This window comes from Trichechus manatus, unplaced genomic scaffold, assembly GCF_000243295.1.
Source record: "Trichechus manatus latirostris isolate Lorelei unplaced genomic scaffold, TriManLat1.0 scaffold00041, whole genome shotgun sequence".
Taxonomy (NCBI): domain Eukaryota; kingdom Metazoa; phylum Chordata; class Mammalia; order Sirenia; family Trichechidae; genus Trichechus; species Trichechus manatus.
The window spans coordinates 12879660-12907000 of NW_004443977.1; the positions used below are offsets into that span (position 1 = coordinate 12879660).

The 27341-nt window shown below is 40.6% G+C and overlaps 1 protein-coding gene across 2 annotated transcripts in view; it reads right to left on the reverse strand.

Annotated features, from left to right (window-relative positions):
- EPHA4 (EPH receptor A4) overlaps positions 1-27341 on the reverse strand; it is a 148440-nt gene that overhangs the window by 102408 nt on the left and 18691 nt on the right. The window contains exon 4 of one of the 2 annotated variants that reach the window (XM_023731336.1): positions 26835-26986. The exons of the other annotated variant lie outside the window; for it this stretch is intronic. Within the exon in view, the coding sequence (XP_023587104.1) occupies positions 26895-26986 (92 nt within the window). The 3' untranslated portion in view covers positions 26835-26894. Of the gene's footprint in view, positions 1-26834; positions 26987-27341 lie in introns of those variants that run through there. 2 annotated transcript variants of the gene reach the window in all.

Genomic DNA, 27341 nt, shown 5'->3' on the forward strand with positions numbered 1-27341 from the left:
TGCTCACTTTATACCTCCTCTTTCCTTTGACTTATCATGGCCAAGTCAGAACTTCTTTTCATTATCACAATACTATCTGATCCACGCAGTGCTTATTTGCAAAGCATTTTCATACACCTCAGTTAACAAAATGAATCATCAATACAACCCAGTAAGGTAGGAGTTATCCTGTTTCCTGGATTAGGAAACTGAGCCTCAGGGAGGTTGCCCAGCCAGCAGAAGCAGGAACTGGATCTTCTGATTCTAAATCCAAAGCCACTCCTATTCTACTACTTTCCATCCCTGAGAAGGCCATCTCCACACCCTTCCTTTTCTAACCTGGCCTTCTCGGTTGAATGTTCTTCCACACCATCAGCAAATATCCTCCATCCCGGAAGTTAAAATGCTTTTCAAATGCTCACACAACTAAAGGTATGCTCTAACCTTCTGTCACAGACACCCTTTGCTACAACCAGATAAAGAACAAACTGTCATTTGTAGTCTCAAATAAATTAAAAGCAGAAGGCATTTTAAAAAAAACTATATGTGTCTCCCCCTCCCAAAAAAAAAAAAAAAATAAAACAAGCAAAGAAAAGGGAAAAGAGCTTAAGATGAGATGCATTAATGGTGGTTCTCTCTGAGGGATGGGATTGTGGATCATTTTCTTCACTGCAATATTCTATACTTTCTAAATTTTCTTTAATTAACACATATTACACTGTTTGACATCAGAAAAAAATGATTTTAAAAATGTTAAGCAATGAAAACACTGGCACACCAAGTCTTTTGAGGAAGGAAGTAAAGGGACTGTGGCTGCTGTGATCCGCTGGTGGGGACTCCTTTTGCCCAGTTACAGTGTGATGGATCACTTTTGTATGGCCTTTCTCGCCATGGTCTTGTAACTCCCACCCAAATGATTGGGTGGGACAGTACAGATAGGGTAACTGTGGCCCACCAAAGGGATTGGTCCGTTTTGTCATCCTGCTGGGCTTGAGGTGAGCTGTCCAAGAGACGGGAGAGAGAGAATCCCACCTCTACCAGGGAAGAACAGCCAAGAGCGAAGTGTATCCTTTGGACCCAGGATCCCTGCATTCAGAAGCTCCTAGAATCGGAAGACCAAGAGAGAAAGAGAGAGAGCTGTAACAGTGAAGATGGCAAGCAGCAGTGCGGCAGGAGAGACCAGCAGGAGACAGTGTGGTGGACTTCCCGGCCCACAGAGTGAGAAAGGTGAGTGCCTTCAGGCTGAGGCTTACTGGCAGAGTAGGGTGCCTCTAGGCACTTACCAGCAGAGCTTAAAGACCTTTGTAACACTTGCCTCAGCAGGGCAGAGACTGGGGGCCGGGGAGAGTCTGCCTGTGAGCATGGCTTGGAAGAGGCTATCCTGATGGAAGAACTGTATCCTGAGTGTTCCTGAACCTGAACTGTAACCTGTTACTTCCCTAATAAACCCCATAATCATTGTCTGTGAGTTCTGTGTGGCCACTGGAATGAATTATCGTACCCAGCAGGGAAGTAGAGTCCCAAGGGAGGGACAGTTGATGTCAGAATTGATAAAGATGGCGGAGAAAGGAGGCATGTCTGACCTCCGCCTCAGAGGAATCAGCCTTGGGCTGTTGATCTTGAGTCTCCTTCTCCTTGTGAAGTTAGAGGAGGTCAGACTCCACCCAGTCCTAAGGAGAACTGTGGGGAGGGTGGGGTGAAGGCAGCTACCACCATTGACAAAACCCAGGAGAGAAACTGACTGGAGAACTTTCTCTCTCCACCAGGGACTGTAACTTCTGGGAAACACCAACTCCTCCCTAAGGGCTGCCAATCCCTTTCACACCTAAACACCCTAACATGTACCAATGGGGAATGCCTATTCTCTGAAGCAAGTGTAAAAATTTTTTTGAATATGGGCAGAGAGGAAATTAATTACTCTGCAGACAGAGCTAGTTATTTTGACCTAATATCTTGAGATCCTCTGGTATTAAATCTGTGATTCCAATCACCTGATTATCTGTAGCCTAGACATAAAAACAAAATTTCAGATGGTGCTGAAAGGCGTAATCTCTTTTACTTTTAGTAGCCCTAAAGCAACATACTCTGTGAGACTGTACGACACCGCATTCATTAACATGTAAAATTTCTAGGCGCTGCACCATGGAGTTTCTTGTTGCTAGCTGCCGTCCAGTCACTCCCAACTCATGGCAAACCTATGACAACAGAACGAAATGCTGCCTGGTCCTGCACCATCCCCATGATCAGCTACAGATTGGTGGACCTTTGGTGATCCATAGGGTTTTCATTAGCTGATTTTCAGAAGTAGATCACCAGGCCTTTCTTCCTAATCCATCTAAATTTGGAAGTTCCCCGGAAATCTGTTCAACATCATAGCAACAAGCAAGCCTCCACTGACAGATGAGTGGTGGCTGTGCCTAAGGTGTACTGGTGGGGAATCGATCCCGGTTCTCTTCCGTGGAAGGTGGGAATTCTACCATTGAACCTCCAATGCCCCTTCACGGAGTTTCTAGACACAAAGAACAGGACCTTCTTCGTCCCAAGTTAGGAGAAACCCACGAGTATATTCTCCTCAACCTGAAGACAGGACACCGCTAAAAGAAAACATGTTTTAATATGAGTGTTGTTTTAATACTATGAAGTCTAATCTACCACAGAACCATTCATGAAAAGGGAGAAAAATGGATTCAGAAAGCAAAGTTATTTCAAGTGTTAAGTTAACCTAATATCAAAATAATAAACACCAAAAGCAAACAGTCCAGTAGGGGCAGGTAATAAATCATAATACTTGTGGGAATCAGAGCTCATTAGGCTTGAAACAAGGAACGCTGTTGCACAAACTGGCTATTACCATCACGTTGTCTCTCTCTCCCTCCCTCTTTTCTTTTTTTTTTTTTTTTCCCTCTTTAAAAAAAAAAAACCTTGGGACAAAGCCTAAATCCTTTAATATGTTCTTTCTTTCCTTATTGTACATGTCTCAGCAAGTTGCCATCAGCTGTTATTAAGGATCTGTGTAAACACTGAGGTTGAGGAGTCTAACTCAGGCATTAGAACAGGAAGGGAAAGGCCAGGATCACACTGTTACTTTCATCTGCAGTCACGTTCGGCATCATCCATTACAGAGGAGATGGCAGCTAACATTCTCAAATGTGAAACATTTGAGCGGAGTAGGAAGCAGATGCTAGAGTGCAGCTAGCTAGCAGGTGACCCCTGTGGGGTGACACTCTTAGGGATGGGTGAATATACCTGTGTCAGACTCTGCCACCCAGTGGAACCCTGCCAAGGATACCCAGGACACGTGTGCCCCTGGGCATCCTGCTAGAAGCAGGGCAACAGCCAGAACCACTAGAAAAAGCTGCTAGGCTAGGAATGCTTAAATCTGGGGGCTGGGGTCTTTGTGGGCATGCTTTGGGAATGGGGGACAGAGGGAATTCTGTTCTTCAGCTCCACAGGGTGCATTCCTGGCCCTGTTTTAGCCAGAAAGGGAAGAATTACAGCAGGACATAGCAATCTGCAGGAAGCCAGTCCTTTCTGTAGTCCAAAAAGCAGAACATCCTACACCCAGCCCAATTTCCATTACTTATTGTGCTGTGGGTAAATGTGATTCTTTGAGCACACGCTCCCCTCCCACCCCCCAACACCACCCCATAGCCTGGAATCCTTCAAATACCGCCCTGAGCGGCCGAGCACAGACTTGATAGCTCAAACGCCTGGGAATTAACTTATACTGGCTAATTTAGAGTCACATGATCAGAGTATACCCGGCTACAGTGAAGTTCAGAAAAGAATCAGTTAAAGTACAACGGATTCAACTGCAGCAAACAAATCTGTTCCAAAACTACTCAGGAAAGCGCAGATAATCAAGAATTATTATTACCGAAGTCTAACGAGGGTTTCTAACCCACACAAAATTCTGTTATCTCTACCTTTCCAAGAGTGTGTAATATTGAAACTGCAAAATTAGAAAAGTAATCTTAAACTTTCTGAAGTAAGCTTAGAACACCAACGTCTGGGTAGACATTACTTACCCTAGTGAGTTCATTACTGTACTAGAGAATTCTACCACTGAACCACCATTGCCTGATTTTTTTTTTTTCTTTCACATTACAGCTATCTAAATCCAAGACAGAATTTTTTTGCTTTTGTGCTAAGGTCACAGGCCTGATTTTTCTCTCAGAGAAGCAGAAAAGTCTTGCACAACAAATGCTGGCTGAACAAAAAGATGAATGAAGGAGGCGATGCCTTGTGCCGAAATTCCAAATGAAAATGTGTCAAGAGCAAGGGCCTCTAGCTGGATTGACTGACCTCTTTCCTTGAGCAAGGGAGTGGCCTGTGTTCTTTCAAAGGGGGACTGGTTGAGACAAACCCAACACAGCCCAAACACACGGGGGTGTTTGCAGGGGGAATTTCAAACATGGTTCAGTCGTCACAGTGATATTTAAATGCATCCTATTGAAAGATAAGACAGACTGATCAGTTGAGATTTCACAATCTAACTGGCCACTTTAATTTGCGAGGCAGGTACCTGCTCGAGAACGAACCAAATTCCTCGATGTTATAAAGGTGCATTATTAACTTCCAGCTCCTGCTCAAGGAACCAAGGTTTCTGAGCCACTCTTCTTCGCTTTACAAGCCTCCAGGAGAACAGTGTGACAATCAAAGCAGTCAGGTCAAAATTGCCTGTTAGCAGTGTTGCATCAGAGCCACACAAAGGGCCTTGGCATGAAAACTATGGGAAAGTTACAGGGAAAAATACACATGCATTATAATAAACCCATTTATTTCATTGTCAGGTAGCTCCATAGCTCCAAACCCTTGTATTTTTGTTCAAAACATGGTACAACAAACCATAAACATGGGCTGTCTTCTTTGGGGTGGCCTCTCTCTTTCCACGTGGCCCTTCGCTAATGCTTGAATAAGGAAATGGAGGTGCAGGTAGGAACCAGCTCCCTTACCTCGCCCCCATGTGTATCAATAAAGGGTACAGATGAGCGCTTGACTAAGTTGGTTGATGACTATGAGGGATGTGTTCAAAGCAGAAATTCAAAGGTGTGCCCCTGAAAGAAAAATGTTGAAATCCTGGTTTACACCCGTCTGTGACTCCTAAAGTCAACACAGCTTCTAGACACACAGATTATAGCAAATCGAATGAGCTCCACTTTATGGAGTTTCAAAATGTATATACGAATGATGGTACCTACAACTGTGTGCCTCTTTCTGAGGAAATCATCAGCATGATCTCAAATATATTCAGAGCTTTAGTTTTATGACTAAACCAAACCAAACCCATCGCCGTCGAGTTGATTCTGACTCATAGCGGCCCTACAGGACAGAGCAGAACTGCCCCATGGGGTTTCCAAGGAGCGGCTGGTGGAGTCAAACTGCCGACCTTTGATTAGCAGCCGTAGCTCTTAACCACTGTGCCACCAGGCCTCCAGTTTTATGACTACACCATCAAAAAATGCCTGTGAAGCTAGGAGTCTCGGATTGTAAATCCAAGAGGAGAGATAATCTCTCCCTTTGAAAAGGGGAACAGCCACTATAGGGCTACCTACTACACTCCCCCTTTCAGATAACACTGATAGGCAGACTCCTGGCCGACCTGGGAGCCATATTGTAAGAGCAGGCAGAGCCACACCAGAAGAGCTCCAGGTCAAAGCCCCTTGTGAGACCCCTTTTTCCATATCTCTGTAGCACCCCATGTGGTTCATGCCTAAGTAAATATTCCAAAACCAAACCAAACCAGTTGCTGTCTCATGGTGCCACCACGTGTATCAGAGTAGAACTATGCTCCATAGGGTTTTCAACGCCTGATTTTTCTGGAAGTAGATCATCAGGCCTTTCTTCCCAGGAACCTCTGGGTAGTAGACTCAAACCGCCATCCTGTCGGTTGGCAGCTGAGCATATTAACTGTTTGCTCCACTCAGGGACTAAGTATATACAGTGAAACCTGTGACAGTCAGAACTCGATGGTACTGCCTTGTCTTTCCGGGTCTCACACGTTTTCTGCCTTTAACAGTCTTACCACTTTTCTATCGCTCCTTTTAGTGGAAAATATTTGAGTTTTCCTTCTCTGACAGGTTTCCATCTTATATAGTTTCCGGCTTTCGTAGGTTGTACTGTGTAAGATACCCATGTGTGAACAGGCCTGGTTAGGGCACAAGGAGCCCTGGTGGCACAGCAGGTAAGCACTTGGCTGCTAACCGAAAGGTTGGCAGTTTGAACCCACCCAGTGGCTCTGTAGAAGAAAAGACCTGGCGATCTGCTCCTGTAAAGATTACAGCCTAGAAAAACCTGTGGGGCAGTTCTACTCTGTCATATAGGGGCACTATGAGATGGAATGGACTCGACAGCACACAACAACAACAACAGTTAGGGCACGTGCCTCTACTAGTAATTCTAATTTGGTCTGTCCAAGCTGGGGAAGAAGAGACTCAATTGCAAATGTCAGTCCAACTACTTTCCTTGAAGGATATTAGCCAGGATCATTTTAACTGATGTCTTTACAAGGATAACTTAAAGAATGATTTGACAATGACCCACACATGGAATAAACTATACCTCTTTTACTAATGAATTTGTGCAAAAACACATCTATAACTAATAAAAACATCACTGGTGCTCCAGTTACCCACAGTGGTTTTGGAAATTTTCTCTACCCTGGTCCTCCCTCTAGTTTTGTCCCTGGTGGTTTCCATTTGATGGTCTTCTTGGCTAGTCCACAACCAGTCCTGTTCTCAACAAGCCTTCCTTTTAACCAGAATACTATGCTAACTCCAGAAAGTCCTGAGATTCTATTTACAAGTGCTCCAAATTCTAACACTGGCAACTGGAAAGGATCTCGCTCATCCGATAAAAAACTGCATCTTGAATTGTCTTCTCCACCCTTGCTTTGCTGTAGTGGGATGGGGGTTGTGGGAATTTCCAAATATTTTGGAAGGAAGAGAACAAACAACCTCCAGGCTCTGATTATCCCTAGAACAAAAGGTCAATTTATAGCTCTGTCTAAGAGTCTCTGTAGGTGACAACATTTTGATCAGTTCTTCTTTGTTCTACTAGGGCTGCCACATTTACTGATAATTTACTGTTATGTCTATAGCCAAATCGAACAGCTTTTTACTCTTGTGTAATAGTTGCCATTAAAAAAAGGTAAACAACTCATACCTCTCCAGTAGACGAAACTGCTCTTCACTTGAGCATTGACATAATTTAATTTTTTTTATTAACCGGAAAGAATATTATTCATAGCATCTAATCTAAACATATGCAGTGTTGGGTAATTTCATTCTATCTGGGATTGAACTCATCGGTCCAATCAGGGGCTCCACTCTTAGTCCACCACTACTGGATCCATAGGCCTTTCTATTCCTACCAGGTTAAAAAGCACAAATGTCACTATTATCGCCTTGGATCTTGCAAGAATGGAACCTGCACCTCCCTTTTGGTTCTTGATCATCCAGAGTCAGTCTTGGTGGTGTTATCAGTACATGAGTTCACCAGTGGTTTCCAGTGCTATTCCTTCGCCTAAATTGATCAGAATCACCTGGGTTTGTTAAAAATTCAGATCAAGATCTCCAAGCTCAAAACTCTTGGAATGTGACCTTAAAAAAAGCTTTCTTTATAACAAGAATCCCCCAAGTGATTCTAATGCACAGACTCATTTTTGGAACTGCTAAGATTCAATATCAGAAAGGAAAGCCCAGAAAGCACTCACCTTCCACTAACTTACTTTATGCCATTCTTACACTTTCAAAAAGTAACAACTCTGTGTTGACTTTCCAGAAGAGTTCCAAATTCCAAATCTAAATAAACATCATCATCATCCCTTGTCTATTGCCCTACACCACCCATCTACGAGGTAATAAAGCATCAATCATGCCAAATCATAGGCACTTTTTCTGGCTCTCAAACAACCGATTTGTTATTTTCTCCTTTTGTTTAAATAAAGTCAATCATTCTTCAAATATAACCTTCAAGTCAACTTTACTCTGAGGCTTTCCTTATCTTTCTTCTGAATGCCTGAAGTGGTAGAATAAAGATTTTGGTAAACATTACGAATCTCCATATCAATAGCACATTCCCTTTAGTTGGAGGAAATATCTACCATCCTTGCTAAGCAAATAATCCTAGAAGCTGGACTATATGAAGAAGAATGCTGCATCAGGATTGGAGGAAGACTCCGTAACAACCTGTGATATGCAGATGACACAACTTTACTTGCTGAAAGCAAAGAAGACTTGAAGCACTTACTGATGAAGATCAAAGGACATGGTTACACCTCAACATAAAGAAAACAAGACTCACAACTGGACCAATAAGCAACATCAGGATAAACAGAGAAAAGACAGAAGTTGTCAGGATTTCCTTTTACATGGATCTACAATCAACATCCATGCAAGCAGCAGTCAAGAAATGCAAAAATCTGCAAAAGACCTCTTTAAAATGTTAAAAAGCAAAGATGTCACTTTGAGGACTAAGGTGGGTCTGACACAAGCCACAGTATTTTCAACTGTCTCATAGGCGTGTGAAAGCTTAACAATGAATAGGGGAAACGAAAGAATTGGTGCCTTTGAATTATGGTGTTGGTGAAGAATATTGAATATACTATAGACTACCAGAAGAATGAACAAATCTGTCTTGGAGGAAGTACAGCCAGAATGCTCCTCAGAAGCAAGGAAGGTGAGACTTTGTCTCATATACTTTGGACAGGTTAGCAGGAGGGATCAGTCCCTGGGGAAGGACATCCTGCTTGGTAAAGTAGAGGGCCAGCAAAAAAGAGGAAGACCTTCAGTAAGATGGATTGACACAATGGCTGCAATGATGGACTCAAGCATAGCAACAATTGTGAGGAGGGCACAGGACCGAGCAATGTTTCATTCTGTTGTACATGGGGTCACTAGGAGTCTGAACCGACTTGATGGCACCTAACAACAACTGCTCTAGGACAGAAAGAATATTTTCCATGATCAGTAGCTCTCAATGACCAGGAAGATAGCAGGCAATCAATGGAAATCTGGTAAATGAGCTAAGAGAGGAGACCAAACTTCTCCCCTACCCTTCAAAGTCACCCAAAATCCAGTGCCACCTACTTGGCTTCCCCAACCCCAGTGGAGGCAACTAACTGCCTGTTCTTGGTTCACAGGATGCCTTACCTTAGCTTGTTTTGCCTGGAGTCACCTCCTCTACCTTCTTTATCTCTCTATAGTTTATCAAGTTTCTCTTCTCCTTGGAAGCCTTTGGAGATAATTCCAGTCAACATAGATAGTTCTTCTTTCTATCTTCAAGGGAGAGCACTTATTATCATATCACACATTTTGACACTTAAGAGCTCAAAGATACCCTGTAGATGATCTAATCCACTTAACTATTTCCCAGAAGAGAAAACTAATGTGGGAAGGCTAAGGAACTTATCCACAATCAAACAATTGGATATTTTCAGAATAAAGAATAGAACCCCAGTCATTTGATCTTATACCAAAAAGAATTGGTCATTGTTCAACCATTTCGGGAGATAGCATATGATCAGGAACCAATGGTACTGAAAGAAGAGGTCTAAACTGCACTGAAGGCATTGGTGAAAAACGAGTCTCCATGAATTGATGGAATACCAACTGAGATGTTTCAACAAACAGATGTAGCACCAGAAGTGCTCACTCATCTATGCCAAGAAATTTGGAAGATCAGCTACCTGGCCAATCGACTTCAAGAGACCCATATTAATGCCTATTTCAAAGAAAGGTGATCCAACAGAATGCAGAAATTATCGAACAGTATCAATATCACATACATGTAAAATTTTGCTGAAGATCATTTAAAAGCAGTTGCCGCGGTACATCGACAGGGAACTGCCAGAAATTCAAGCTGGATTCAGAAGAGGACGTGCAACCAGGGATATCAGTGCTGATGTCAGATAGATCTTGGCTGAAAGCAGAGAATACCAGAAAGATGTTTACCTCTGTTTTATTGACTACGCAAAGGCATTCGACTGTGTGGATCATAATAAATTATGGATAACATTGCAGAAAATGGGAATTCCATAGATCAAGAGGCAGTCGTTCCAACAGAACAAAGGGATACTGTGTGGTTTGAAGTCAGGAAAGGTGTGCATCAGGGTGGTATGCTTTCATCGTACCTATTCAGTCTGTATGCTGAGCAAATAATCAGAGAAGCTGGACTATATGAAGAAGAACACGGCATCAGGATTGGAATAAGACTCATTAACAACCTGTGATATGTAGATGACACAATCTTACTTGTTGAAAGTGAAGAGGACTTGAAGCTCTTATTGATGAAGATTAAAGACTACAGCCTTCAGTATGGATTACACTTCAACATAAAAAGACAATAATCCTCACAACTGAACCAATAAGCAACATTACAATAAAGGGAGATAAGATTGAAGTTGTCCAGGATTTCATTTTACTTGGATTCAAAATCAACACCCATGGAAGCAGCAGTCAAGAAATCAACGGATGCACTGCGTTGAGCAAATACGTTGCAAAAGACCTCTTTAAAGTGTTAAAAAGCAAAGATGTCACCTTGAAGACTAAGGTGCTCCTGACCCAAGCCATGGTGTTTTCAATTGCTTCATATGCACGCAAATCCGGACAATGAATAAGACTGAAGAACTGATGCCTTTGAATTATGGTGTTGGCAAAGAACATTGACTATACAATGGATGGCCAAAAGAATGAACAAATCTGTCTTCAAAGAAGTACAACCAGAATGGTGGATTCAAACCGCGGACCTTTGGGTTAGCAGCCGAGTTCTTACCCACTATACCACCAGGGCTCCTACAAATTAAAGCCAAGGGGGAGGGGGAATAAAAAAAGATTGCCCACTATGTGCCATGGCCCATTGAGCTCACTGGTGAACAGGTGAATGGTCAAAACCTTCATGCACGCATCAGTTCTTTCAATAGCTACTATATGCCACATTCAGTTCTAGGTTCTGAAGATTCAGTGAAGAAGAAAAAAGACTTTGTCTTCACGGAGGTTACGCTGTACTTGACTGCTAAATCCAAGAATACTGAAGATCTGCCATTTCCTTATTCCATTTAAGTCATCAATGCTCAAGTTACTTCTTTTGAAAGCAAGTTAAAAGTCACTCATTCAGAGCAAAAGTCATTCGTAAAAAGGAGTCGTTACTTGGTATTCTCATTGTTCTTAACTAAAAAAACAGTATTACACAGCATGATCCATCTCATTTTTTAACAATCAATTTATGAGTTATTTGGTTTCCAAAAATTAAATCCACGTTAAAAGACAAATCGCCCAGTACTGAACTCATCTGAAAAGAAGGTGCTAGATATTTTGAAGAAGACATTTCCTAAACAGGTCCGAAAATCCTAGGAATGGCAGCATTATAAACGAAAAAAAAATAAAAAAATAAAACAAAAGTCATTGCGTCTAGTCAAGTCTGACTTATAGTGACCCTATAGCAAGCCACAAACTGCCAAAGTGACCCTTTCCAAGATTCATTTGCATGAAAGTCTCTCTGTATTTGCTCTTAAAAAAAAAAAAATCATGAGGTACTTTAGAGTTACACAGACTCTTTTGTGTAAGTATACTGCCCAGCAAAACTGACACTGTGCTGGGTATGCAGCAACCACAAAATGAGTAATTTATTGAATTGAACTAAAAGCCTAAAACATACTGGGGTGAAATAGATGTGTGAGTAGGGTTATAAGTCTTCTAAGACACCAATGAAAATCTCCTTAGGGATACAGCTCTACCTGTAATTTATTTCTACATTATTCTTACATGTAATATTACTTCTGGCATGTTAATGTATTGTCAAAGAATTCCAATCTAGTGACATGACAAAAGTTGTATTTCATTTTGGAATATAAAAAGTGTGAAAATCAATTGAATTATATATCAAAGATATGCAATATGGCTAACCAGTATATTCTGGGTAATGTCACTTCTTTGGAATGATTAGCAGCCTAGAGCTATTAATTATTAAAGCTTTATTCTTATTATTATAATCAGTTGGATTTGCTGGGGGAAGATAAAACCTCAAAGCTCATTTTCCCCCCAAAAAAGAGCGATTTGCCAGAATCCACATAATTCAAATGATTAATTTCTTCTCTTGGCACTTGACTAAACCCATGAGTTTATGCTGGCAAATAAAATAAGTGCTGAAAGTTGAAGTCATTCTTTGATCTAGTAAATAAACCCGTAGAAAATTCAGCCTCAATTACACTCTTTAAATTTATGACATATCCAGTATTGTAACAAGATGGTGACAAATACTGGTTTCTAAGGAACGATACATTCTATGAGTGTGTTTCCAAAATCAATGGGCCACATACAAATAAACAAAAGTGTACTGACATTTTTCCATTTCCCTTTTTACATTCGTGTGTTCATTCATTTCAATGCTCAAATATGGAGAGTCAGTACTGAATAGGGCATTGTGTACTGTACTGTTTCAGGCACTACAGCAGATGCAAAGATAAACGGAATATAGCCTTAGGCCTGGAAGAGCATAGATTCTGGTACAGAGCTGCCATGTACAGTTGTATAGGCTGTTCACTGCACAAAGGTATCCAACTGAAGGGGAAAGGGGTTCTAAAATGCATCCTAAACTCCTTTCCCCAAGTTCTGGGCCCTAATCCAGTGCAGGGCTACAACAACCCAGATCGACCATTTAATCTACAGACCATAAAATGTAGTCAAGAGCTACATAAATTATAATGATAGTAGTAATAATAGAAGTAGTAGTTAGAGCTAATATTTACTGAGTACTTACTATGTTCCAGGCATGGTTCAAGTGGTTTACATGTATTTACTTATTTAATCCACTCAACAACTTGATACCAAAAAAAAAGAAAAACCTAAACCCATTGCCATCAAGCCAATTCCAACTCATAGCGACCCCACAGGACGGAGTAGAACTGCCCCATAGGGCTCCCAAGGCTATAAATCTTTTATAGAAGCAGTCTTTCAAGGAGCACCTGGTGGGTTCAAACCAGTGACCTTTTGGTTAGCAGCCAAGCGCTTTAACAACTGCACGACTAAGGCTCCGTAACCTGATTAAGTAGCTACTATTACTATCTGCACTGTCTATCTAAGTAAGCTAAAGCATGGAGAACTGACTTGTCCGAAGTCTAATAGCTAATAATTGGCAGAGTCCAAGCAGACTGAGTTTACTCACTAAGCAATGCTCTGTGCCCTGAAACGTAAGGTAAAATGTAAGTGTCATTAGAAAGTATAGTAAGTGACATTAAGGAATGGAATTTTACAACTTGGAAAAGGTCAAAGGGAAAAGAAAGTGCTGCTTGAACAGGGTCTTGAAGGGGGGCAAAATTGTTGACAGGCAGGAAGGCATGTGGGGCAGAGTAAACTGCACACAAAAGTACAGTGGCTAGAGTCTTTGTGTAGTTAAGGAGCAGTAAAAGAGGCAAAGAAAGCTTGCAGGACCTTCCCTGCAGGCCCACACTGAAAAGCCAGAGGTAGTTCCAGAGTAGGGGTGCCAGCGGATCAGCGCTCAGGTTTAGGAAGCTGTATAATTCCCCTATATAGTGAAGAAGGAGTACCTGGGTGGTGCAAATGGTTACTAACCAAAAGGTTCGTGCTTAGAACCCACCCAGAGGTACCTCTGAAGAAAGACATGGCAATCTGCTTCTGAAAGGTCACAGCCTTGAAAACCCTATGGAGTGCAGTTCTACTCTGCTATACACAGGGTCGCCATAAGTCGAAATCAACTCCATGGCAACTGGTATATAGTGAAGGCTTGATGGGTTTGGAGGAGGACAGGACATTGAAGAGGGGAGATTTGCCATAACACCCAAATATATTTCATTTATTAGCATTTGTCCATTTTTACAAGACTGTTTTCTTTAGTTCAATAAATTCTCTCTATTCAAAGCAACATATCCACGAAGAGTTGCTATTCTTACGATTATTCAAGCTTCTTTGTGCAACACAAAAGTAACACACGTTCAACTAGCAATGCATTGTATGGATTGACAGATTTTCATTGTAGTCAGTAAACTGAATCATTTCCCTAGTCGTCTTCACATCTGACACAGGTAAATGGAGTCGAATTTGGTCAATAAAATTTAAATTACCAAACATGCTGCTTTTGATCAACTTCTTTTGCCTCTTTTTGTATTGATATGACCTTTTTAAAATTTTAATTTTACATTCAATGAGCATCCAACAAATCCTTGTGTACCCACTAGTGCTCTCAGCACAGGATCAGAGATACAGCAAATAACGGAAAGTTGTTTGTTTCATTGAATCTGTGAGTGGGAAGGGCAATTATTGTTCAACTATAATATTTTATAATTATAAGGGACCAGGACAGTTGTTCAAGTCCTTCGTTCCAGAGACGGATACTTGCTGAAGCTTCTCTGACTAAAGATTCCCTCTAGTTTTTGTTTAAGCGCTTGGCCATGACATAGAGCTTACTGCTTATCTTTGAGGGGGTTGGCTGCCTAGGCATGTAGGAACCTCACTGGTATCGGCACCAAAGGGAAATGAGAAGCAATTGGAATCTGGGGGGACTGGATCTAAAGACACTGGGATGGGGTTGGCCTCCAAAAGGGCTAAATTTGTGTCTGAAGAGTCGTAGAGAACTACGTCTTGATTTGGGACAACGTCAAACTCTCCAGGCTTCAGCCAGGGTGTAGAGAACAGCTAGGGGGTTCTAAGAAGGTGCCATACTAAAAGTCAGGTAAGCGAGCCACATTCAGTTTCCTGATGATTCAGAACAAGATTCTGTGGGATTGAGAAATAGGGTGCAGCACCGTAGGGGAAGGGAATAGCAAGAACTCATAGAGGAGTTCGGGGTTACAGCCAAAGATGCTGGTCCCAGTGGGGAACCGGAATGCTGAGCCAGAAAGAGAGACTAAAGGAGTTGTAGTTAGTGGGCCAATAAGGTGTGTGCGAAGCGGTAACTCCATAGGCATGTAGATGCCAATATTCACCCCAAACAAAACAGAAACACAGTCTACCACAGCAAAATGAATTTCCAACCCAGTGAGTAGGTGATTCTTAGACTACCACTAAACCACCCTCCTTGGTCTAGGCTGGCAGTAGAGAGGAAAAGGCAAGCGTCACCAATCGAACAAGAGTAAAAACACCCTGTACTTATGGCACGTATAGAAAGAAGACAGGGAGAGATAGCTGGAGTTATACCAACCGTAACTTCAGGTGAGGGCTTGCAGGTTACTTTAATTTTCTTTCTGTGTGAAAGTGTATGTTTCTTTCTTTGTATTTTCTAAGTGTTCTACAATGAGCAGTATTAGTTTCATAAATAAAACCAAAAAGCCAAACTGGCTGTCGCTGAGTAGATTCCAACTCATGGCGACCCCATGTGTTTCAGGGTAGAACTGCTCCATAGGGTTTTCAATGGCTGGTTTTTTGGAAAGGAGATTGCCAGGTCTTTCTTCTGAGGTGCCTCTGGGTGGAAATGAATTGCCAACCTTTCGGTTAGTAGCCAAGCGCTTAACCATTCATGCCACTCAGGGACTCCCAGTTTCATAAATAAAAGATATTAATTTATTTCACAGGCAGATTTTCAATAAAGAGTATGGTTTTATTTTTTCTTAATTCTATATGCTAGGTCACAGAAAGGAGAATGTTTCTGGCTCAGGGAAATACATTTATGATTTTGCTTGGAGACTCTACCCTGCTTCTAAACGACAAGTTCTTCCAGATGAGAGGCAGCATGCGCAGGATCCTTTCAGCCTCCCTTAAAAAGGGGGGAGGCAAAAGGAGCAGGGGAAAGGGCAAAAGAAAAAGGATGAAGTGTTTTTCCATGTTCTATCCAAACAACTGCGAAAATAACTTGCAAGACGTTTAATTTGTCTTAAATCGGGAAAGGTGCAAAACTTAACTGGATAATTAATACTCCACAGTGAATAAGTGAGTCTCAGGAGACAGGTGCATGGAATGCTAGTACAGGCACTTGGGTGACAGTTTCAAAATGGTAAAGCTCTGGAGAAACCATTGACTATACAACAATCAATGCATTTAGCTCATAAAGAAGAATTATCCCACCCTACAAGGATTTGAACTCCTGGTTTACATATGTGGAAGTATTTTAAAGGCCATGCTTGCTTAGCCCATGAAGTCATTTTCCTTTCCATTTGATGAAATCCCAAAGGCAGTCTACAAAGCTGTAAGATGACAGTGTCTAAGCAACTATATAAAAACAATCAGCCTCATCAAGCTCATTTTCACAATGTCTTTTTGAAAGGCAACTTTTGTCTATGGGTTTCCAGAACAATGATGAACCTTAGATAGTGGGAGGGAAAACTTACGGTAGATTTAGAGGCAGTCATTTGCATCACGTGATTAAAACATATAATCCTTTATACTAACGTGTGACTACCAACAGACATCACAAACAGGTAGCCAAAGTATTCAAAATACGCCAAAAAAAAAAAAAAAAGCTGAAAAATAAATTGCTTTTTAGAATGAAAAGAAAAGCTTTGTTGGCAAAAGCCAGGAGGAGGTAAATGAATAAAAGAAGTTTTCTCACACGTAAGCACTAATGAGTGAAAATACCTCCACTCTGGAGCTTATTTCACGAATGAGCATTGCAAGGAAATTAACATGTAACGTCACCGTAGGTGTGCTATTTCTTATTACGTTTGTTTCAAGCTTAGGTAAGCATATATCTTAAAACTGAGCCTTTTTCAATATGCATCAAAACCTTAAAAAATACATATTCTTCACCTCAAAAACTCTTCGTAAATTATTAAGAATATCTTTAAAGATTTCACCGTGAGGATATTCAACGCAATGCTATTAAAAGCACAAACCCAAAAACAACATGAATTTCAACAACAGTAACTGAATAAATTTTGGTATATCCAAGCCATAGAAGACTCTGCAGCCACTAAAAATGATGTTGTAAAATTATATTCATTGATCTGGAAAAACCTTATAATCACACTGCCTAATTGTTAATCTATTTGTTTGTGTCTGTGTGTGCGCGCGCGCACACGCAAGCGCACAGCCAAGAAACTCTGGAAGTGTAGAAACCAAAATGGTAAGAGTGGATTTCATTATGTGAGATTATGGATGTGTTTGTCCACCCTTTTATTTACAGACATTGCCACATTTTTCTACAAACAAGAATTTGTGATTTTTTTTTTAACCTGATAAGCTGTGATTCATCAGTCCCCTTGAACATGGCTTAAAAGTAGGGTTTTCCATGCTACCACTAGCCGTTATACATACAGTAAGGCCAGTGTATAGACTATGGTATGAAGTATGTACTAGCTGAGATAAACAATAAATAAACAAATAAACAAGCAAGCTATCTTTTTCAGCAAAGAAGACATTATTATATATAAATTACTATAACAGATATGTGAATTAAAGGAGCCCTGGTAGTGCAATGGTTAAGCACTAGGCTGCTAACCAAAAGGCTGGCAGTTGGAACCAACCAGCAACTATGCAGGAGAAAAGACCTGGAGAGCTGCTTCCTTAAAGATTACAGCCAAGGAAATCTTAAGGGGCGGTTCTTCTCTGTCACAGGGTCACTAGGAGTTGGAATCAACTCAACGGCACACAACAACAACATATTTGGATTACATGCATTGCACTGCAATCTTAAAAGTAAATGAAATGACCTCCATTTCCCAGATGAGGAATACAAAGGCTTAGAAGGGATTAAGTGATTTGTACAAAATCATACATCTAGAAGAGCTCTGGTCTCCCTGATACCAGGACTGAAGCTCTTGGCCACCAAGCCACACAGTCTTCAAAAGAAAGCCATAAAGGAATAGATAAATACACCAATCCTAAAAGTACCAGACAGGAACATTGAAACAAAGACTAAGTGTTACAGATCTGATACATGTTCACATATTTTTCACAAAACAAAGAGAAAGACATTTTGACCTTCCAAAGAGTATCAATCTAAAGCTCCCCCAAAACTTGTTTTTCTACAAAGTCAAATTATTCAGATTAGCAAATAAAAATGTAATCATCTTCCTTTTCCAGGAAAGGCCCTGAACTTGAAGGTCATGTCATATTCATTTATTTTTTTCAGGCTTAATTAATTCGCTTTATTTTTCTTGTATAAAAACCACTGCTGGTAGCCACAGCTGGAGCCTGAGTCCTCTGCAGAGATTTTGCTGTGGATCGTTACAAGATGGTCAGTGACTTTCTGGTAGGGAGACTTGGTGAATATGGTCCTTGCCTCCCAACTGTCTAGGCACAATACATAATCAAGAAGTGCATATTGTTGAAGTTCACTACTTAACAATGCTCTATTTACATTTTCTAAAAACTTTCCTTCATACCTCATCCCCCAAAAACACTCAGCATTTCTCCCTGCAGGTCCTCATTTGAGCTAACTTCACTTAGCACATATTATAAACATTTTTGGAGGTCTATCACATGCAAGTAAAATTCTGCTGAATATCATTCAAAAATGGTTTCAGCAGTACATCGTCAGGGAACTGCCGCAAATTCAAGCCGGATTCAGAAGAGGACTTGGAACAAGTGTTTATCATTACTGATGTCAGCTGGATCTTGAATGAAAGCAGAGAATACCAGAGAGATGTTTATCTATGTTTTATTGACTATGCAAAGGTACTGAACTGTGTGAATCATAAGAAATTATGGATAACTTTGAGAAGAATGGGAATTCCAGAACACTTAATTGTGCTCATGAGGAACCTGGACACAGATTAAGAGGCAGTTGTTTGAAGAGAACAAGGAGATACTTTTGTGGTTTAACATCAGGAAAGGTGTGCATCAGGGTTATATCCATCACTATACTTATTCAATCTGTATGCTAAGGAAATAATTCGAGAAGCTGGACTATATGAAGATGAACGTGGCATCAGGATTGGGGGAAGACTCATTAATGACCTGTAATATGCAGATGACACATCCTTGCTTGCTGAAAGTGAAGGATCCACGATCAACATCCATGGAGGCAGCAGTCAAGAAATCAAACAACACAATGCATTGGGCAAATTCGCTCTGCAAGACCTGTTTCAAATGTTAAAAACAAAGCAAAGATGTCACTTGGAGGACTAAGGTGTGCCTGACCCAAGTCAGTATTTTCAAGCACCTCATATGCATTTGAAAGCTGGACAATGAATAAGGAAGACTGAAGAATCGTGGTGTTGACAAAGAATATTGAATACACCACAGACTGCCGGAAGAAGGAACAAATCTGTCTTGGAAGAAGTACAGCCAGAACTCTCCTTAGAAGCAAGGATGGCAAGACTTCGTTTCACGTACTTTGGACATGTTATCAGGAGGGGCCAGTCCCTAAAGAAGAACATCATGCTTGGTAAAGGAGAGGGTCATTGAAAAAGAGGAAGACCCTCAATGAGATGGATTAACACAGTGGCTGTCACAATAGACCTAAGCATAACAATGATCATGAGGATGGCACAGAACCAGGCAGTGTTCTGTTCTGTTGTACACAGGGTCGCTATGGATCGGAATCTGCACCTAACAACAACAATCATCTTTACTGGAGCAGATCATCAGGTCTTTTCTCCCTGGGAGCAGTTGGTGGGTTAGAACCACAGGCCTTTCTTTTAGCAGCTGAGCATTTAACCATTGTGCTAGTAGACCTGGGTGAGACTGACCTCACCAAGGTTTCCTTCAGATACGCAGATGGAAATTCACATTGCCCACAATCTTTTCTGGGCTTATCCTCCCTTTAACACCACCAAGAAGGCAAGATTCAAGTACTCCAGACTTCAAATGCCAGTTACGTGACACTTAGTTTTCTTATCTAAAAAACGAGTAGCACAAACTAAACAATTTCGAAGGTCCGTTCCAGCTTGAGGAGCCCTGGTGGTATGGTGGTTAAGAGCTCGGTGGCTAACCAAAAGGTCAGTGGTTCGAATCCACCAGTTGCTCCTTGGAAACCCTATGGGGCGGTTCTACTCTGTCCTGTAGGATTGCTATGAGTCAGCATCAGCTCGACAGCAACAGAGTTTATTTATTTATTTTTTTCCAGCCTGAATATTCTCCCACTCCAAGAAGCGAGATGTTTTACTTTACTAAGTCACAGTATGGAACAGGGTTTCTCTCTGCCTCTGGCAGAACAGAACCCAAAGTATTCCATCTTGCCATCAGGCTGAGGACGGAGGACAAATAACCACACAAGATGTTTCCATTGTTTATATGACTTTTAAAGAAACTTTTTGGACGGGGTCTGCTCAGTCTGGGTAAACACATTTTGTTTTGGATGTGAAACATTTGTATAGAAAAAACGAATTTGCATGTTAAAGTAATGCCACCTGACCTCCTTTTAAAATTGGGGTAGTATTGCAAGAAATAGAGAAAACTTGACCCTAAGTGGCATATGGCTTACAAAAAAAAAAAGGAAATTTTTATGGCTAATAAAAACTAAACAACTCAGGAATATAACTGGCGTTAGGAGCTGAAAACCAGTTAAAACTAGTTGCTGTCAACTCCCACTCAGGAGAGCTGAAATGTGAGGCCATACCCACCCAAGCCACAAGGTTGCAACACAGTGGGAAGGGGTGGGATGGATGTAAGAATGTTGGGGAGGAAGTGACAGGCACTTCCATTTGCAAATGTTTGCCCCATCTTTTATCCCCTTCCCCCTTATTGCTTAAATGAATTCCATAGCAAATAGTTTCTTTACCATTTCTTTCTTTTTTGCACATATTTGCAAATAGTCTAGCTGAATCAGTTTAAAAGCCAACCCATTGCTATTGAGTCGATTAGACTCACGTAACAGAGTAGAACTGCCCCATAGGTTTTCCAAGGCTGTACTCTTTATGGAAGCAGACTGCCACATCTTTCACCTGTGGGGCGGCTGGTGGGTTCGAACCATCTACCTTTCAGTTAGCAGCTGAGTAGTTAACCACTGTGCCACCAGGGGTCTTAGTTTAAAAGCACATGCCCAATATTTAAATTATTAAAAGTCCACCCTCCTTTTTAGATTGAGTTTCCTTCTTAATTTCCCTAGATTTATTGTGCAACATCTGAGAAATAAGAAGTTCTTATTTGGGTAGGCTGTCCTATTAAGATGAGATGTTGCTCTGTGTTTTATAAAGTTGGGTCTATTCGTGTAATCTCCCAGTTATTTAGTCAAATCCGAGAAAATACACCGTCCCTTCCTGCTGTGATACAGAGTCGAAATAAGAACAATTTGCTCAGCAATACACTCTATGAAAAGGTCTTCAACTTTAACAATTGCCAAGCCACATTTTGTTCTTTGCCCCCCATTCAAAATTACACGAAGACTAGCTAATGGCTAAGAAGTACTGAACCAAATTTGGAGCATTGTTTGCAACAGTATATAACTCAGGCATTTTAAATACTTCTCTTACCTTGTAAGAACTGTTGTCAGTTAAATTGGAGAAAGGTTTCTAACTACATATACAGGGGAAGTAGATTATAGAGTTGGAAGTATAGGATTGTATAGAGTAGTATAGTATAGAGCTAAAGTCAGTCTATCTGGGTACAAATCCAAGTTCTACCACTGAGTCATGTTGAGTAGTCTCAATGGCCTTAGGCACCGTTCTGTGCCTAAACTTCCCCATCTGTAAAACAGGGATAATAACCGTACCTGCCTTCTGAGGCTGTTTTAGAATTAAATAAATTAAAACCAGTAGATCACTTGGTTGATTGCTGTCATTACAGTTGCTTTTGTAAAAAGTTAGTAATTTCTTCCCAAAGACATCCCCCATCTCCTTCACTTCATGCCCACTGGTGAACATACGACATTGAGAATACCATGGTATATACCAAGATTTAAGAAAAACAAAAATAAAAGAGAAGTTGCTAGCTGGGATCGTTTGAAGAGCTTCCCCGTTTTTTCAGTGCTACAGGATCCTGGACCTAGATTACCTACTCTGTATGAAACAGGAAATATTTTAAAAAAAGGAAGTACCAAATATACTACTATCTTAGAACCTTAAGAGTTGTAAGTAATCTTGGCGTCTGTCTACTCTGGAAGTTTACAACTAAGATTAGTATCCATCCCCAAGGACATGTGGAAATATGAGAGGATGTTTTGGCTGGAAGATGCTATGGCATTTAGTGCCCAGGAACTATTGTTTTTATTTTCTGTCACGATTCCAACTCACGGCAACTCCATGGGTGCAGAGTAGAACTGCTCCGTAAGATTCTCAAGGCTATGCCTCTGAGTGAGTTTCAACCGCCAACCTTTCAGCTAGTAGTAGAGCGCTAAACCATTTGCACCACCCAGGGACTCCTCAGAAACGATGATAGTCGTTGTATGCTGTCGAGTTGATTCCGACTCATAGTGGCCCTACAGGACACAGTAGAACAGCCCCATAGGGTTTCCGAAGCTGTCACCTTTATGGGGAGCCCTGGTGGCACAGTGGTTGAGAGCTATAGCTGCTAACCAAAAGGTTGGCAGTTCAAATCCACCAGCTGCTCCTTGGAAACCCTATGGGGCAGTTCTACTTTGCCCTATAGCGTCACTATGAGTTGGAATTGACTCAATGGCAACGGGTTTTTTTGTTTGTTTGTTTGTTTGAATCTTTATGGAAGCAGATTGCCACATCTTCCTCCCGCGGAGCAACGGGTAGGTTCAAACTGCTGACCTTTCCATTCGCAACCAACCACTTAACCACTGCGCCACCAGGGCTGCTTTCAGAAACTATTAAGGATGCTGTCATGGATTGAACTGTGTCCCCCCAAAATATCTGTCAACTTGGCTAGGTCATGATTCCCAGTATTGTATGATTGTCTACCATTTTATCATTTGATGTGATTTCTCTATGTGCTGTAAATTCTATCACTATGATGTAATACGATGGATTAGCAGCAGTTATACTGATGTGGTCTACAAGATTAGATAGTGTCTTAAGCCAATCTCTTTTGAGATGTAAAAGAGAGAAGCAAGCAGAGACACACGGGAACCTCATACCACCGAGAAAGCAGTGCTGGGAGCAGAACACATCCTTTGGACCTGAGGTTCCTGTGCTGAGATGCTTCCAAACCAAGCGAAGACTGATGCATCACAAGGACCTTCCTCCAGAGCCGACACAGAGAGAAATCCTTCTCTTGGAGCTGATGCCTTGAATTTGGACTTGTAGCCTACTAGATTGTGAGAAAATAAATTTCTCTTTGTTAAAGCCATCCACTTGTGGTATTTCTGTTACAGCAGCACTAGATGACTAAGACAGATGCTAAATGTCCGCATGCACAGCACAGACCCACAGTGCTTGGTAGAGTCTTGCTCAATGAAAATCACCCTGCCCCAAATGCCAGTGGTACCCCTTTTGAGAAACACAGGGCCTCTGTTCTCCTATTGTAGGGATACTGTTAGCTGCCTGGAGTTACCCAGTCAGTATGAACAAGTCCAATGATGTGGAGCTCACTGCCTCAAAAGACATCACACTCCACCTCTTGGCTAGCTCAAAATGTTAGAAAATTGTTTGTTATATCAAGGCAACATATAACCTCTGGTCTCTGCTGTGCCTGCTGTGGTGCACAGAATAATTTGTTCGATTAAATAAAAAACGGGAACTTGCTAACCTTCAAAACCAATACAACATATTCACAAACGATTATATCAAAGTTGCTGCTCTAAGGAACATCAGATATGTCTTTACAACCCAGTGGATCTTTCATGTTTTCTTTGTTGGTTTGTCCATCTGTCTGTCTCTCACTCTTTCTCTCTCTAAATAAGAAAGGAAAGCAAAGCATAATTCAGTAGGGCTGTATCCAGTCACTCTGCAGTGAAATGTAGCTTTCTCTAATGGGATATCAAATATTTTCTCAACTAGATTCTCATTAAGAGTCAGGCTCCTAATTAATGAGTAGCTCGACCATGCCTAGGAACTAACTCCAGGTTTAACGGTCCCACTAGCTTTAACTTACATATTTAAGATCTACACCGGTGAAGAGAAATTTTAAGAATGTAATTACGGATGAGGGCAACGTGCATCTTTGGTTTTCACCAGAAGGCAGCAGAGGCTGGGAACTGACCAAATCAAAGTCAAGGAACATGTCTACAATATTAGGCTTGAAAAGCAGTTTTATGTGATTTGACAAGCAACTGAACAAGGTCCCTGGAAGTTGTGTTGTTGTGCCCGTTGCACTCTTTACTGAAGTTTAGCAAACGTACAGAAAGGTGCACAAATCATAAGGGCACCATCCAGAGCCAAGTTTATGGTCAGTTCTTCCAAACTTGCAGAAAAAAAGAGAAAAAAACCAAACTAGTTCTCATGTATATTAACCTCCTAAAATATTAACTTAAAAATGGAAAAATATGCTAATTCACTTTATAAAAACCTGTGGTTGAGTCAATTCTGACTCATAGTGACCCTACAGGACACAGCAGAAATGTCCCCACAGGGTTTCCAAGGCTGGTGGCGCGATGGTTTAGTGCTATGGCTGCTAAGCAAAAGGTCAGAGTTTGAATCCACCAGCCACTCCTTGGAAACCCTAGGAGGCAGTTCTACTCTGTCCATAGGGTCGCTATGAGTCGGAATCCACTAGACGGCGAAGGGTTACTATCATACCACCGGAGCCCTGGTGGCACAAACAGTTAAGAGCTGGGCTTCGAACCTAAGGTTGGTGGTTAGATCGCACCCAGTGACTCCACGAGAGAAGATTTGGTGATCTGTTCCCGTAAAGATTACTGCCAAGAAAACCATATGGGGCAGTTCTACCCTGTCATATGGGGTTGAAATCAACTCAAGGGTACCTAACAACAGCAACACTACAATACCAAAATGTGACGAGGATGGGATTTAAAAAGAAAAAAACCGTATCATCGCTGAGCTGATTCCAGGGTAGGGGAAAGAAAAAGACAGAGCGAGCGAGTGAGAAACGGGATATGTATGCTAATAGTGACTTGACTATTTATAAAAACTCAAAATAATAAAAGTTTCTGTTTGCTGAGCATTTACTAGGTATCACTTAATAGGGGAGACTTACATACATTGTCGTACTTAATTCTGAACACACCAATGGAATAAGGATCAATTATTTGCATATTACAGAAGAGAAAACCAAGGTACTAAAGTTAAGTAACTATCTCATTGTCCTACCTCAGTGTGTGGCAAAGCTGAGACTCAAATACGGTTCTTATTCCAAAGCTCTGGCTCTTAATAACTATTTTTGATTAACAAATTGAATTCAAGAGACTATTTCTCAAAATTCACTGCAACTAATAGGGTTTATTCCAGAAATAACAAAGAGGACTTAAGGGTTATTATCAGAAAAATCTAATACATTTCGTAAGTACAACAAATCAAAAGTCACATAACCGAAAGTGATACTTCAGGTCATTTAACGAAATTTAACATTTATTCTTTCTGAGAAATGTTTAAAAATTGGAAACCTGATCTTTAATAAAGAAAACAGAATCTGAATATCACACTTAAATTAAGCCCACTAAAATCAGGCATAAAATAAGAATGCGCACAATCAACATTATTATTTATTATTAGTCTGAAAATTCTGACCAATGTTCTAAGAAAAAAATAAAAAGTCTACTTTTTGGAAAAAAAAAAAAAAATATATATATATATATATATGCTTGCTTGCAGTCAAAATTATTTGCCCTCTAGAAAACTCTAAATAATTAAGTCAAAACCTGTTAGTATTCACAAGACAGTTCAGTAAAGAGATAGGATGCAAGATAAACACAAAAAAATCAATAGCTTTCCTGTAGATCAGTGATAACCAGTTAGAAGATATAATGGAAAATATTGGAAAAACTCAGTAGGTTTGTGTTTTTCAATCATCATCGGTTGTATAAGTCAACAATCCTTTTTTTGGGAGAAGGGGTAGTTTTCAGAACATCTATTTTCAAAAGTTCTGATAATAGATGTGATTTTTATAAGATTGTTACTTGTCTATGAGAAGAAAAGGAAAGATCAAGCTTTTAAAAAAAGCTTTAGTACAATTGCTAAAATCATATATGGTGCAGGATTCTAGCTCTATCCAGTATCCATTTAAAACCTACTAAAATAGTTACAGCTACAGCATTTTCTGAAACAGGATCCCAGAATCCTTTATGAAGGCTAGAATAAATTATATATGTGGATTTATTTTAGCTAACTATAGTAGCCATTTTTGCCCTATGGAGGATAACTTCCATCTGAGACCATTTAATAGCATCCAGTGGCGTCTGTTTAAAACCATTTTTTTTTTAATGCCTTTCTTTTCATTCATGCAAGATTTAACTCTCACTTTTTCCATCAACATCACGAGTTCCTCTCTTACAAAAACACCACACTTTCATATCGCTTTACTCGACCTCTGCTCTGCCCCTGCACCAGCGCCAGTTTTAAACTTCAACACACAGAGGCAATTTCAAAAGAAAGCACCTTACCAAAAAAAAAAATCCAGATATTACTTTCAGCTGCACTTTCTTGCTTGCACCTCGTTAGAGAACACAGAGTAATGAAATCTCAATTTCTCCCGTTAATTAGCACCTTTGTACCTTAAGTACTGGAAGCATTATACTGTTAATTACCTACAAGTCCGCTCTCAAATATCACTGACTGCTTTATACCTTTTTCTTCTTCTTCTTATGCACAGGCTTATACAACCCTTAAAAAAAAAAAACTATACAATATTCTTCTCTATGCACAGACTAAATGTTACAAAATGGAGTGCTCTAACAACTAAAGGTAAGTTCAGTCAACCAGCACCCTCATATTGATCTTTTATTTCTCCCACCACTTGTCTTCTAATCCTCACCATAATTACATGAACTGCAAGAGCTTTCCTGAAGCTGTCAATTTCTCTTGCATCCATTTTCAAATGGCCATCACAGAAGCAGTCTGGGCACTAGATCAAGCTGTCAGTGTTCCCCACTTGGCTATAGACAATCCTCTTGAAGGCTCCTGGCACATCTGTCAAGGGCCTCCCAGAGTTCTTCAAAATTCTTGCGCCTTGGAGGAAAGCAAGAAGGGTGGAAGAGCCAGAAAGGTATTGATCCACTCTTTTAACATGCTAATTTGCCTGGGGCTGCTTCAGTCTTTGCCAGGCTGGACACTTCAAAAGGAAACTGTTTTTCAAAGTGGAGATGTCTTTTTCAAACACTTCTGAAAACAAAGGAATGCAAGTATCAAGTTCACAGAGCAATGTGAAGGAGGTTGGTCAAAAGAATTGGAGTAGCTAATATATAGAAAGATGGCTTAAAATTAATTGATGATTAACAAGAAGTTTCAAAGTTCAACATAGATTTTAAACTTCTAAAGCCTGTGTGTACATCATAACCAATTAGGATGTAACCTATTGAGTCACATTAATCTTCAGGAGAAAAATTAAGGCCGATATAATTAAATGGATGTGAAACATTAATAACGTTGATATTGATGAATGCTTTAACAGCTCTTTAACTGACTGTTTTATTATACCTCTAACCAGCAACACACCATGAAGCCTAAACCTGCCCCC